Source organism: Arachis ipaensis, chromosome B3, assembly GCF_059453495.1.
Source record: "Arachis ipaensis isolate K30076 ecotype BB chromosome B3, ASM5945349v1, whole genome shotgun sequence".
NCBI classification, from domain to species: domain Eukaryota; kingdom Viridiplantae; phylum Streptophyta; class Magnoliopsida; order Fabales; family Fabaceae; genus Arachis; species Arachis ipaensis.
Genome location: NC_142438.1, coordinates 28,553,178 through 28,568,510, shown reverse-complemented (window position 1 = coordinate 28,568,510; position 15,333 = coordinate 28,553,178). Strand labels below are relative to the sequence as shown.

General features: G+C 36.9%; 1 protein-coding gene across 1 annotated transcript; it reads right to left on the bottom strand.

The window, feature by feature from the left end:
• Window positions 1-3,750: 3,750 nt before the first annotated feature.
• On the bottom strand, window positions 3,751-5,636 carry LOC148570147 (uncharacterized). Its single transcript, XM_088506870.1, has 3 exons — window positions 5,529-5,636; window positions 5,192-5,434; window positions 3,751-4,659 (listed from the first exon to the last, which is right to left on the bottom strand). Exons 1-3 carry the CDS (start codon window positions 5,634-5,636, stop codon window positions 3,751-3,753), a joined length of 1,260 nt encoding a protein of 419 aa, XP_088362996.1.
• Window positions 5,637-15,333: the final 9,697 nt, after the last annotated feature.

The following is a 15,333-nucleotide window of genomic DNA, read 5'->3' as shown; positions in this document are numbered from 1 at the left end:
TAAAAAAAACTAGTGTATCTTATTTTGTTGGTATTATTGTATCCGTCCCTGTGAGATTAGTTTCACACTGTTATATAGATGAGCCAGGTCAGTCCCTACAACGGCTTGCAGAGTAAGTGGTCAGCTTTCTCAAAAAGTTCATTATGCTTTTGAATATCTGTTTCAGTTGTGCGGGAATCTCGGCTTTTGTGGTTTGCCGAGGTTTCCTCATTATTTAGTCCGATATATGCTCGTACATTTATTCGAAAGCCGATGTTGTTGATATAGTCCACAACCCCTAAGCTTAGCCTGTGAAAAAAAAAAAAAATAGGTTAAACTTCTATATCCTCGACTTTAGAAGAATGTGTACAGAGAGGATATATTGTATGAGCCCCAAGTTCAACATGTTTTAGTTTTATTTTTTATTTATTTTTTTTTGTGGGCTTCCGTTGTGGGCCGTTGATGGGTCTATCATGTGTTTGGTCCCTTTTGTGTCTGCTTTGGTAAGGGAACCGTTCGAGTAGTTGGGGGGGGGTGAAAAATTGTTAGTGTCTTAGTAACTTCTATTTGTTTGTGAAAAACTATTTGTCTTCTCCAAGTTGTACTGTTTACTGAAAGGAGAATCATGAGTATGAAATGTTAGTAGTTTGCTTTTTGTTTGTACTTTCATCTTTGTTTGTTTTGTCAGATAATGGGAAAAAAGACAATGGTTGTAAGGGATGAAGGGGACCTCTACGGTTGGGATGACAGTGACGTAAAAAGTCGCGTGTCTATTTTCAGCACTGTTGAGTTAGTTTCTCAGTTGAATGAGGCTACGTGGATAAGGAACGGGGAACGTTTAGGAGTAAAGTTTTTGCCTTGTGAAGAGGGTGATAGGGTGTGTAAACGGAGGTCTGATTGGTCTTATTTCTATTTATACACCTGCATGTTAACGTAACTAAGTATGAGGTTCTCCTTCTCTGACTTTGAGTGTGGGGTTTTGGCTCAATTAAACTGTGCACCCACACAGTTACATCCCAACTCGTGGGCTTTCGTCCGAGCTTTTGACTGTCTGATGGAGTTCTTATAGTGTTATCCATCATTGGGGTTGTTCTTTTCTTTGTTCCAAGCAAAAGGTGTATGGAAAGGTGTTTGGATAAACTTGAGTAGTTATCCAGGTCAGACTATCTTTAGTTTGTACAAGTCCTGATTTAAGGACTTCAAAGAGATGTTTGTCAAGGTACAGATTGATGAGGAGTTTTATCCATTTTTCCTGGACTCATTAATGAATGAAAGGTTCCCTATTTTTTGGTCTTCTGAACCAAAGCAAATTTTAGATTGTGAGAATAGGGTGAGAAGTGAGGATTATATTTTAGATTTTCTGGTTTCTGTGGTGGCCTCGTCAGAATTGTTGTCTATATCTAGTTTGTTGAAGCTTGAAGGAGATAGGGATGCAATGGAAGAGTATTTAGGTAATCTAGGTTTGTACATTGTGTGTTTGAGCTTTGATAGTGTATATTGTGTTCCTAATATTCTTTGTTTGTAGTTTTTTCTCTTTCAAGCGAGAAAGCTCCTACCCTTACTATTGTAAATTTGAAGGCCTTTGTTTCTAAGGCTAAGAAAAAGGAAAAGGAACGGTCCTCCACTAACGTTCTGACAGACAGTGAATTAGGTGGTAGTCATTCTGGTATAAATCAGGAGGGGCCCTTTAAAAGGAAGAGGGGTGAGGCATCATCTCGAGCGGTTGATTTGACTAACTTGAAGGAGAGTGCTGGTGCTTTTACAGCTGAGAAAATTGAAGTTGCTCATCAGAGTCAGCTTGTCCTATATAGGTATAGAGAGGGTCCAAAAAATTCTTTATGGGCTGCAGGTTATCCCTTCATGGCTGTTGCCGATGAGTTTGCTTAAGGAGATTGTGATGTAAAGATTATCCATGATGCTGGTAAGACTAAAGTGGCCCGGTATCTTTAGGTTAGTTTGTGTGTGTTAAGTTGATTTTTGGCTATTTCTATAGAACTGGGTCTGAGTTTGGTGCTAGTTTAGAGAGTGACAATATTACTGCTATCAAAAAGCTGAAGAAATTTTTGCAAGAAAAGGATGAAAAAATGAATAAGATGAGGACCGAGGTCAAGAATTTGAAGGAGAAAGTGAAGAATTCGGAGAGTGAAACAAGAAAGACAAAAGATGAACTAGAAAATAGTGTTTCTGAGAATGACAAGCTGAAGGCTAGGGTTATGGAATTGGAGGAGGAGGTGTTGGGTTCTTTCGCCCTTGGATTTGAACAAGCTGTCGCATAGGTCGGAGTGATTGCTCCTGATGTTAATGCAAGCAGATTAGACGTTACAAAAATTGTTAGTAACGGTCAATTGCTGGATGATGATGCGTTGGCTGATAATCAAGATGAAAGTGCTTCTGTTGAAAAGGAGGGCTGATTGGATTTCTGTTTGTGTTTGTTGTTATTTGAAATTAAATAGTGTTATAGATTGTACTTATGTTGATTGTGTTAACTTGTTTCATGAAACTAGTTTTTGGATTTTGAATTGTAATTGATGGGTTAGTCTGTGCGAGGACTTTTGTTTTGTTTTGTGAATTTGATGCTAAGAAAAGTAGATAATGTGTGTTTGTATTATTGATAGAAGAAGAGTTGTACATATGCATGATATGGGGGGGGGGGGAAACCTTATTAAAACCTCTCCGAGAAAAACTCGGGGTGGGAAAAAACCTTGTGAGTAGGAAAAAGAGTATCTCCCCTTGTCGATATCATCTTTCAAGTAAAGTAAACCTTTAGTGATGAAATATTTCAAATACTGGGAACCTCGGCTCCTTGTAATGTTTGGAGTGTGTATGCACCTTTGCCGAGCACTCGTGTTACTTGGTAGGGTCCCTCTCATGTTGCGGCGAGCTTTCCATGGGTTGATGGCTTTCTTGGCTCTTCTGTCCGTCGGAGGACGAGGTCTCCCTCAGTAAAGGCTCGTGGGTGCACCTTTTTATTGTATTTGCTTTTGATTATTGTTTGCATTGCACTGTGTCTCATTTCCGCTTTGTTTCTGTCCTCCTTGATGGTGCCCAACTCTGTTTGTCTTACTTTGTCGTTGTCATCTGACGTATTATTCTCGGGTTGCCTTGAGCTTATGGCGATTTCTACTGGGATCATTGCATCCGACCCATATACCAGTCAGAAAAGTGTTTCCTGCGTAGTGGTATGTTTTGTAGTATTGTAGCTCCATACGACTTCAAGGATGAGATCGGCCCATTCGCCTTTGGCATCACCGAGCTTTAACGACCTTATTTGCAGCCTCGGCTAACCCATTTGTTTGAGGTTGCTCGACAGAGGAGAAATGGTGTTTAATATTGAACCCCTGTAAACTGTTGACTATTGTCAGTAATGATAGCATGGGGTAAATCGAAGCAACAAATACTATTCTTCCAGATAAATGACTTAATTTTATCTGCTCCTATTTTGGCTAATGGTATTGCCTCTATCCATTTTGAGAAGTAATCAATTGCTACTGACAGAAATTTTACCTGGCTGGGGGCTTTAGGGAATGGCCCGATGATGTCTAGCCCCCATTTCTAGAAAGGCCAACTTACCTCCGAGGTGTGTAATAGCTCGCCTGGGTTGTGTATTACTGGAGAATATTTTTTACATCTATCACATCGTTTGATCTTGTTGATGCAGTCTTGTTTCATTGTTGGCCAGTAATACCCTACCCTAGCTATCTTTGATGCTAAACTCATTCCCCCTATGTGATTGCCACATACTCCTTTATGGACTTCGTCCATGACGACCTTTCATTCTTCCTCATCTAAACAACTCAAAAGCGGTTGAGAAAAGCCTCTTTTATACAGCTCATCTCCTGCCATTGTGAAAGATGCTACCCGCCTTTTGAATATTGTCGGATTGGTTACTCCTATTGGTATGCTTCCTGTTTGTAGGTACATCCTGTATTGTGTTCTCCAGTCCTGGACTTGGGATACAGATAGACCAGATTTGTTGCCAAAACTTGGTTCAACCGTGATTAGTTGGGAAATTATAGATTCATTCATATGTTTCTTGGTGGTTGCTAAATTAGACAGTGCATCTGCTCGGGTATTGTGTTCCTGAGCTATGTGTGTTATTTCAAATGAATTAAATCGAGAAATAAGCTCTTTTACCATGATGAAATACTTCTCCAGTGATTGATCTCGGACCTGAAAATGTCCTGTTACCTGCTCTACAACCAATAATGAGTCGAAATATACCTGTAGATGGGTGATGTTTAAGGATTGAGCCAATCTAAGTCCAGCGAGCAGTGCCTCGTACTCGGCATGATTGTTGCTTGTTGGGAAGGTGAAGCAGATGGATTGCTCGGTATATAAGTCATAGTTGTTGGTGAGTAATACACCTGCGCCTGATCCTTCTATATTTAAGGCTCCATCCACGTACAGGTGCCAGGTGTCGTCTTGTTCTGGTTGTTCTGCCAGCTCAACTATGAAGTTGGCTAGAAACTGTGTTTTGATGGCTGTTCGAGGTTTGTATTTAATGTCAAACTCGGACAACTCGATCGACCATTTATCAATCGTCCAGATACCTCGGATCTTGTTAAAATCTACCTTAAAGGTTAGTTTGTCTTGACCACGATGTTGTTGCTGTGAAAATAATGCCTTAGTCTCCTTGCCGTGATTATTAAGGTGTAATCTAGCTTTTCCATTGGCGGATATCTGAGCTTGGCGTTCTGTAATGTCTTACTAACGAAGTATACCGGCTCTTGTTTTCCTCCTGTTTCTGTAACTAAAACAGAGCTAATAGCATTAGTAGAAATTGATAAATAAAGTAATAAGGGCTTACCCTGTGTGGGCTTTTGCAAGATCGGTGGCGAGGATAACACTCTCTTTAGATTTTGAAATGCTGTTTCACATTCCGAGCTCTAGTTGAAGTCTCTTTGTTTCCTCAATACGTTAAAAAAGTGGTGTGAATGACTGGATATGGCTGGTAAAAACCGGGATAATGCTGCTACTCTGCCATTTAGCTATTGTACTTCTTTTATTGTTTGTAGACTTCTCATGTTTATTATTGCTTTACTTTTCTCTTGATTTTTGCTTCAATGCCTCTAGAGGTGAGCATAAAACCGAGAAATTCCCCCTTAACTCTGAAAGCACATTTTTCGGGATTAAGCCTCATGTTATGTTGTCGTAATCGCCCGAAGATCTCTTCTAGGTTAACTCCATGGTTTAGATCTCGTTTTGTTTTTACCACCATGTCATCAACATAGACTTCGAGGATCTGTCCGATTTGTGTGTTGAAAACTTTGTTCATTAGCCGTTGATAAGTAGCACCTGAATTCTTTAAGCCAAAGAGCATTACCTTATAACCATATTTTCCCAATTCAGTGTTAAAAGTAGTTTTATCCTCGTCCTTGGGATGCATTAAAATCTTATTATAACCTGAATATGCATCTAAAAAACTTAAAAGACCAAAACCTAATGCGTTATCCACCTGTTTGTCAATGCACAGGAGGGGATATGCGTCTTTTGGGCATGCTTTATTCAAGTTAGTAAAGTCTATGCCATTTACATGAGGCTTTTCTTACCATGATAACATTGGACAACCATGTTGTAAATCGTAACTCTTTGATGAAGCCGACTGCCAGTAGTTTCCGAGTTTTGTCTAGACAGGCTGCCTTCTTTTCGTCACCCATGTTCCTTTTCTTTTGCGCTATGGGTTGGACCTTTGGATCAATTTGTAACCCATGGCATATAAAACTCAGGTCTATACCTGGCATATCTGCTGGGGTTCAAGCAAAGAGGACGACATTTTGTCGAAGTATGTTGACGATTTGTTTTTTATTATTTGCAAAAGATAACGACTTACATAAGTGAAGTGATTGTCATTGTTATATAAGATTACCTTTTCGATATCGTCTATTAGCGATGGTCTGTTGCGGAGATCTCCTCTTGGATCAAGCTCTGCTGTGTTTGAAATATTTGCCACATTGAAGGTGTCTTGTGGAAACTCAGTTTTCAGTGTATTCTCCGATCTAATTTTCAGGCTTTCATTGTAACAATGTCGTGCTTCCCTTTGATTGGAGTGTATGGTTGCTTAAATCTTGATGAATCCATATTTGACGATATATTTTGGTTTGATTTGAGTGAATTTCATCACATAAACCCACATTTATTCATCTAAATAGCATACTTTGTGTTTTCTCCCTAAACTGAGCTTAATTGTGAAAACATGCTATTTTGTGCTTTAATTAATCAATTTTATTCCACTTTCATTCCATTCGATGCCTTGATATATTTGTTGAGTGATTTCAGATTCATAAGGCAAGTATCTGATGGAAGAAGTGAAGAGAAAAGCATGCAAAGTGGAGAATGCATGGAAAAACAAGGATTTGGAGTGCTTAGAGCATCGTGCAAGCGTGACAGACGCGCACACGTGAAGAGGTGCATCGTCGAAGGCCACGCGTACGCGTGGCAAGAAAACGCCAGACGACGCGTACGCGTGACCCATGCATACACGTCACAGCCAGCCCGTGACCTCATTAATGCAAATCGCTGGGGGCGATTTCTGGGCCTCCAGAGCCCAGTTTTGGGACTCTCTGAAGCTGATTCTTGCTATATCAAAGGAGGCCTCATTCCATGTGAAGGGGGGGAGGGAGAAATTAGGGTTAGTTTAGCATTATGTAGGTCATTTTCTAGAGAGAAAAGCTCCCCTTCTCTCTAGAACTAGGGTTTCTTAGTTTAATTTCTTTGTAATTTCTCTTTTTAATTCTTGTTTTCATCTAGTTTCTTCTACCTTTCTTTGTTCTATTGCCTTAATTTTCTTATGTTATCTTGTTAATTTCTCATTTTTGTTGCTTTTTATGTTTATGAGCACTCTTGTTATTTTAATTTACATTTAATGCAATTTATGTTTCATGCTCTTTTATTGTTGAATTGAGTTGCTATTCTTATTTTCCTTGCTTAGTAGTTGTAGAAGTTATTAATTCTTGTTATTTTACTATGCTTTCTTTTTATGCCTTCCAAGTATTTGATAAAATACTTGGTTGGATTTTTGCGTAGTTTTTCACACTCTTGGTTGAGAAATTGAGTAATTAGGTGAACTTGAGTGGTGGATGTCCATTCCACATTGTGTGAGGATTGTTAGTTGATTTGGTTTTCACTAACTCTAAGCCTTCAATTAATAGAGTTGGCTAGGACTTGTGGATTGAGATTAACTATGTCCTTTTGACTAATTTTCGATGTAGGATTGACTAATTGGGATTAATTCCACACAATTACCATGTTTGTGGTCCATGACTAGGATAGGAATTCTCAATTCCCCAATTCTTGCCAAGAGCCCTTTTTGTCATTTAATTTCCATTTTTGTTACTTTAATTTCTTTCCATTTAATTCCTTGCATGCTTGTTTCATTCATTGCCTATTTACATTCCTTGTCTCATAGCCAATAATTGGACACTTAATTGCAATTCCTAGGGAGAACGACCCGTAATTTAAAACTCCCGGTTATTTTATGTTGAATTGTGACATCTTTGAATTAAACTTTGATGTTGGTTGATTGTGGGTTTGGGACAATACTTGCAACACCAATTCTTCGAGAGAAAAAATTTCCAAACCTACTTTTGGCAATCATCATTGCTACCTGGTTATCTTGTACCTAAAACTTAACACAAAGATGAACAGTTGATATAATAGCACCAAAAGAATTTAAAGAAGGTCTACCAAGAATGACGTTATAAGGGCTAATGCAGTCGACCACTAAGAACTATACGTCCTTTGTTTTTGATAAGAGATGGTCACCCATTGTTACTTTCATCCATGTGCTCCTGAGTATAGGTACCCGTTCCCCTGAGAATCCTATCAACTCTCCCGAAGAAGGTTGCATTGTTTTATCACTTAGCTTTATCTTTTGGAAAGTGGAGTAGAACAATACGTCAACACTACTACCTGGGTCAAGTAAGACCTTCTTTACTAGGAGGTCTCCCGTCTGGATCGAAATGACCACGGGATCATCTAGATATGTGGCCTTTGCTTGGTAGTCGGATTGTTCGAAGGTTACGGTGGATATGGATGGGGAGGTATGGCCTCTGTCGTTGTTCTTTGGACCATTAGCATTGTTCGGTAGCTTCTTTTCCTAGCCAAACTTGTATGTCCTCCACTCGCGAAACCACCTAAAATACAATTAATAACCCCCTGTGTTGGCGGGGGTTGGTACCTTGTTCTTCTGGTGGTGTTTGGGGTTTGCTCGCAGTGAACGTCAGTTGAGCTTTGTTGTATACGTCCACTTATATATTTGTCTAAGTGTCCCTGCCTGGCCAATGATGAATCCACATTTCATGATATTTATTTGCTCTATTTGGGTGGATTTCATCAACTTTTCTTGCATTTAACTATTGAAATAGCATAGTTTCATGATTTCTTCCTAAATTATGCTTGAAAAAAAATATGCTTTTTAGGCCTTTTAATTGCTAAATTTTATTCACTTTAATCCCATTTGATGCCTTGATGTGTTTGTTAAGTGATTTCAGGTTTCCAAGGCCAGTATGGGTCGAAGAAGTAAGAAAAGAGCATGCAAAAGAGAAGAAAACATGAAGAAATAGAGTTTGAAAGTTTCAGCATCCGTGCTTACGCACAGTGATGCCTGCGTATGCACAATTGTGAGCTCATGGCGATGCATACGCGAGAGGGTGAATTTCCTCAGGTCATGCGTATGCGTGACCCATGCGTACGCGTGACCCTGGTTACGCGAGCTCATTAATTGCAATTCGCTGGGGGCGATTTCTAGGCCTCCAAAACCCAGTCCAACTCATTTCTGAAGCTATTTCAAGCCAAAGTGAAGAAGGATGAAGGGGGGAGCACTTAGGTTTAGGTTTTTTACATGTTTTAGCTTAGTTTTTCAGAGAGAGAAGCTCCCCCTTCTCTCTAGAATTTAGGGTTTCTAGCTTAATTTCTCTTTAATTTTAGTCTTTAATTCTTGTTTTAGTATAGTTTAATTTATATTTTTATGATCTCTTGTCTTAATCTTCCTAATTTCTTTTGTTACTTCTCAATTTTGCTACTTTTAGTTTGTGAACACTGGTTAATTTGATTTTATTAACGCAATTTTGATGTTTTATATTTCTTTGGTGCTTGTTTAAGTTTTTATTATTATTTTCATGCAATTAGTAGTATAGATTTATTTTTATTCCAATTTATGATTTTTTTTTCATTTTTATGCATGCTAGGTGTTTGATAAAATGTCTCTTTTAGCTTTTGTATAGTTTTCCACACTATTGGCTTGGAATTGGGTAATTAAGTGAATTTTAGTCATAGATGTCCATTCCATATTGTGTTAGGATTGTTAGTTGGTTTGGTTTCCACTAACGTTAGTCTTTCACAAAGTTAATTAGTGAGTTGATTAGGACTTGTGGATTGAGAGATCAATTATGACCTTTTGACTAATTCTCGATGTTAGGATTGACTAATTGGGATTAATTCTATGCAATTACCTTGTTTGTGGTCTATGATTATGATAGGAATCCTTAATTTCCCAATCCTTGCCAAGAGTTCTTTTTGCCGTTTAATTTCTATTTTTGTTACTTTAATTGCTTTTTATTTAATTCCTGCCTTTTAATTTCCTTGTCACTTGCAATCACAACCCCCAATTCCTCATAGCCAATAATTGAGCACTTAATTGCAATTCCTAGGGAGGACGACTCCAGATTTAAAACTCCCAGTTTATATTTGTTTTGAATTGTGACAAATTCTTTATTTTAAACTTTGATGAGAGGATCCATTGCCGGTTTGGACTATACTTGCAACAGAAGTTATTTTGTGAAATTTTAAACCAGCACAAATCTTCTTCATCAAGTTTTTGGCGCCGTTGCTGGGGAGTTGCAATGGTGTTATATTATTAGCTATTGTAAATATGTTAATATGTAAATAGCTTGATTTTTGGTTATCTTTTGTTTTTGTTTTTTTGGTTATCTTTTGTTTTTGTTAGCTTGCCTTAATAGATTTTTGTTTTAAATTGCATATCTGAATAGTTAGTAAATTTGTTTAAATTGTCTTTTTGACTTGAATTGCATGTTTAAAATTTTTAATTAGTTTTTGGATGGTTGAAATAGTTTTGGTAAATTCTTACTTGTGCATATTACAAGTGCTTTAAATAGTCCAATGATTTTGATTTGGAAAATAAATTTTTGGGCAATTTTAAATTTTAATGTGAATAGTTACATATTTTTGTTATTTCTTGTTTATATGCATTTTGAAGTGTTAGGTGAAATTCTGTTTTGAAAAAAAAAATTTTGCCTTTTGTGCGTGCGCACACTTTCATACTGCCCCTCTATTCAGAGCATGCGCACACCTAAGTGCGTGTGCACACTTCTTCTCAAGTATGCCTATCACGCGTACGTGTGAGCTTCCGTTTTTCCCTGGCCATGCGTGCGCCTGCTAGACGCATATGCGTCGCTTCCAATTTTTCACCAGTCCCGCGTACGCACCTCTTTGTGCGTATGCACCCCCAATTCACTACAAAAAATGGATATAAAATGGCATCAATATAATGGCGGTTATATAAAACCGCCGTTATTTTCATAAAGTGAGGCGGTTTATGCAGCTGCCATAATTCGTTTGTAGAAAGTGGTAGTCTTTTGGTGATTTAGGCGGTTTTAAACGCCATTACTTGCTCAGTTGCTCCTGCTTCACTGGTAATTAAAAAAACTATTCTATTTCACTAATAAAGGCTATGCTATTCAATCGAACCTCCATCACAATGTGAGAATCAAGAAGAAACTCCATCGTAACATGAGATCTGCGATCTCATCCACGATGCTTTCCTCTGGCGGCAATGCCGTTGTTGCTGCCTTCGAAGGAGCGCTCTTCTTTGATTAGGTTTTCTGGCTTTGATTTGAGGGTTCGTTGCGCCGCCGCTCATCTCTTCGTCACCATAAGCAACGCTATCATTGCTGTCCTCGGTGGAGCTTCTGCTATCTAGTTTTGTACATCTTTGTTGATCTTAAATTTTCTTAATTCTAATTTGGATAAGCTTTTACAAAGCCTTTATTTTCTTTTTCCCCTTCAATGGTGGTCCTGATTGGTTGAATTTGAGTTTTGTAACGCTTTCGTCTCAATAGCTCTCTAAGTATAATTCCCTTGGTTAATTTTCTTTTTCCTTCTAGGTATAATCTGAGATCGCACATCGGAGGGAGAGGGAAATGAGAACGAGAGTGAGTTCATCTCAAACCCTAGAGTTTGTCGCCGCCATCGTCACCACCATTCATCTCATTTCAGCCGCTTTCATCAACCTTCTGCGTTCGAGTGAAGGCGCCTCTATCGACGTGTTTCAAAATCTGGTCACTACGCCATAGCTTATGAGATTGAGCGAATCACCTATTCCATTAATGTGTCTCCTCCGCCAGCGGCGCCGGTGCGTTCTCACTTCTGCATTCTCTTCTTCTTCAATCCACTCAACATTGCTCGTAGTGTGTTTCTGTTCATTCTCAATTTCTGTTTGTATTCTCTTTCTCTTCTTGTTTATTCTCAGTTGCTTATTTTCTAACTGTATTTCAGTTTAGTATTGTTATGCTTGCCATGTGGTTGATGAATTTCCTGAGAGAGATGGAAAAGATTGGAACTTGTTTTCTGTTATAGATGATGATTCTTTGGTGCTTATTATTATAACTACTGCATGTTCATCATTGTGAAATTTTGAAATTTAAAACTAGCTTAGCTCCCAATGTGAATCCAGCAAGGACATGCTTTCTTTGTTTTCTTTATATAGAGTAATCGTGAAAAGAAAATTGTTCATTGTGAGGGGAACATATATTGAACTTATAAGAGGTTCCTCTGCTAATTGATTCAAGTGTTTGTGTCTTCAAAAATTGACTTATAAAAAAAAGGCTATTTTGGTATTTGTTAGTTCAAGCTAAGGACCAGCCTGTGTAATATTTTCATGTTCTTGTTATGCTTTGGTATTTTATGGAGCTGATGAAAGTGCCAAGAGTGGAGGCAAAATTAAGAGTGTTCTCTTTCAAGATTCAGTTTGGGACTTAGATTTGCTGATTCTCAAGATGTTTTGTCTGAATTTGTTTTCAATTTGGTTTTTCTTATTTCACTTCACTTTATTTTTTTCCACTTGATGCAGGCTGAAGACTTCAAGAGGAGTTTACACTGTGAACTCTGCCTGTGAAGAGGTACTTGATATTTAAGTGAAATAAAAAGTCACACTTGACAAGATTAATTAAAATAAAAAAACTAAAGCATTCATTCCCTACAACATTTAGAAAATGTTAATCAAATATCACATAAGGAAATTGGAAAAAGTTAATCCATGTACCACTGTATGCGTTAATTGACCAACGAGCTAAAATGGTCATTCATTCTTTATTGGGGGGAAAAGACAGGACTAACGACGTATATATATTTGTACTTTGTACGTAACAGCACCTTAGATTTGATTATTTTTTTCATGGAGCTAACTGTTTCTTTCTTTTAAAATAAAAGAAGATATCTTAAATGTAAAATCCAATTCATTAATTAGTAATTACTTTAGAATATATAGTCATCAATGATGATCAGTTTATGAAAATCTATCTAATGAATTATATTAGAGATTTGAGATATAGCTATTACGTAAAATAGTTAGGTCGGCGCCAAAAGTGGTTAGCTCACTTGAGAGTTAGTTACAGTTAGCAAGTTAATTAGTTATGTAGTTAGAAGATATTTATGTGGAGTCAGGTAAAGATAGTGTAGCAGAGTAGTATATTCCCAATGGATCTCTCCATTATCACTTAAATTGGAATGAAGAAGCTCTAACATGGAAGAAAAGACTAGAAATATGCATTGGAGTAGCAGAAAGATTGAGCTACCTTCACACAACATCAAATTTTCACCATAACATAAAACTCAGCAACATCCTTTTGGATTATGATATGGTTCCCAAACTCTCAGATTTTGGGCTCCCATGGTCCAAGAAAATTCATGCAGGTGACTTTTTATTTTCATTTTTATCTTAGCAAAGCAAAAATACTTATTTAATCATTTGTTGTTGTTAACCAGTCACCAATTCTGTGGCTTATTACAGAAGATTATGCTGCTCTGGAGTTGTTACAAGGACATGATTTCACAGATAAATGTGATGTTTATTCCTTTGGTATAATTCTCTTAAAAATGGTACTAACAAACAAGCTATCAATTGTTGAAGGGGTTATTTATCTCAATCTAAAGGGAAAGATTGCACTACAGTGTTGGGAAGTATTCTTGAATGTCATAAAATGCTGTTTGAAGTTTGAAGCAAATGAGAGACCAACAATGAATGAAGTGATAGCTCAACTTCAACATGACCTGGCACTGCAAGAGGAGGCAGGTTCCAACACAAGTGGTGATTACAACTTGTTATCTGTGACCTTTGATCCTCCGGTTGGAGGAAGCATATATTACTAAGAACATTACAAGTGTGAAAAGGGATTGAGAATTGAAAAAGGTAAATATTATATGAATAGCCTGTAATAATGTGAACTGTTTATATTGTTATATACTTTTTGGTAATTTTTTAATTAGATCTTTATGTATAACTAGATGGTAAAAGATAATAATAATGTTCTAGGTACCATTGTAATGATCAATGATTTGATAATACTTTATGTAAAAGATGAATAATAGAACACAGAGCAAGTGGTTTTTGGAATCAACAAATTTTCCATCTGTAGCATATGTTTTGTTGCTTGTGATCTGTATGATTATCATTGTGATCTTCTACTTATACAGAGGCGAAGAGACAGGATCAATGAGAAGATGCGTGCATTGCAAGATCTCATACCAAACTGCATAAGGTTTACTCTTTCATTTTCATTTTTGTTATGCGGACCAGAGAATTTTCATAAGCATAATAGAATATTTATCATCACTAAATTTTAACTTGAAGCAAAAATATTATAGAATGACAGCAATAGATGTCAATATTTAAGCTTCACTTTTGTTTGGAAGGTTCAATTCTCAAATTGAATATCAAGCATGCCCTCTCACTAAAATTCATAAAAAAGAAGAAGCTAAAGTTCAATACCTTGAACATAAACTAATTGCAGTGATCAATGGCTTTTCTACTGCTAATTATTTCTACTGATAAATAACATGCTGATTGAAAATTATTGAATAGGGTTTGATGTGGGAGAACTCTCAGAAGAGAGTCTGGATGATTGGGAAGGTTTAGATGCATTAGCAGCACACATAGCTAACTTGCTGTCAACAGAACCAGCTGATGGTAACAAATTTTCCAGGCCTAAATATGTTATATTTCATACCTGAATCAATCATAAGCTAGATTATCAGGATCTATTAGTAATATGGTTATTGTGCAGTTATAAGAAATTTTCATATTAGAATTGCTAATTTAAGATAGTAGATTTCAGACTAAAGTGTAATAAGTTGCTTGGTTAAATTTATTTGTGTTGTCCAAGTTAATGGTTTAACTAGTTTACTATTAATTGTTAACTCTTTGATTCTTTTTTTTTCTTTTCTTGATTTTGGTTTGGGTTCTATCGAATTTTGTATAGTTTTTTTTCCTTCTTCACTCGTTGCCATTTAATAAAAATCATCATATAAACTATTAACTTTAATGATAATCTAAGATTTCTTCAACCTTTAGCCACCACTGATATATTTGGTGCATATAACTGACAGCAAGATCTCTTTGATAAATTTGTATATTATTCACATTACATTTTTTGGTGCAAACATGGCTTTTGGTTTCAGCGCAAGCATCCCCTGTAGTTTAACTTCCATCATTTTCATTTCTTCCCTTTTTCTGGACAGTTGAAATAGGATTAAGACATTATGCCTTTAACCTGTGCAGGGAAAATTGTTCGCTCTCCTCATGGTGTCATGCATGGGAAAAGCTCTTTGGTGTATTATGATGAGAAAGGAGAAGATGGATTATTTGCCGGATTATCAAAGTAGGGATTCATTGATATTATTTATGAAATTCGATTTTTGTATTCTGATTTGTTTGATTTTTTCTATTTTCTATTTTTGAGTTGTGTCATTAGTTGGCCTTACCGCGCTGTTATTTTCAATCCTTTCTTAGCTGGTAGATATCACAGCCTTGTGATCGAAAAGGAGAGTTTTCCTCATGAAGAACTTGAGGTGACAGCCTAGACTGAGGATGGTCTTATAATGGCAGCTCGTCATAAGAAGTATAAGCATCTACAGGTAACACCCTATTCCTTATATGGGGATTTCTTTTGATCAGATCAAGAAAAGATTCATCGCCCTTCTCTTAAATTCAGGAAAATAGTGTAATCTGGTTTTCAATTTTGATATGGAGTTTAGCTGACAGCTTTTGAAATATTTTGAAATTTCGTGGACCTGAATTTAGAGTTTGTAGAGATCTTTATCATCATCACTTTTGTTTAATAT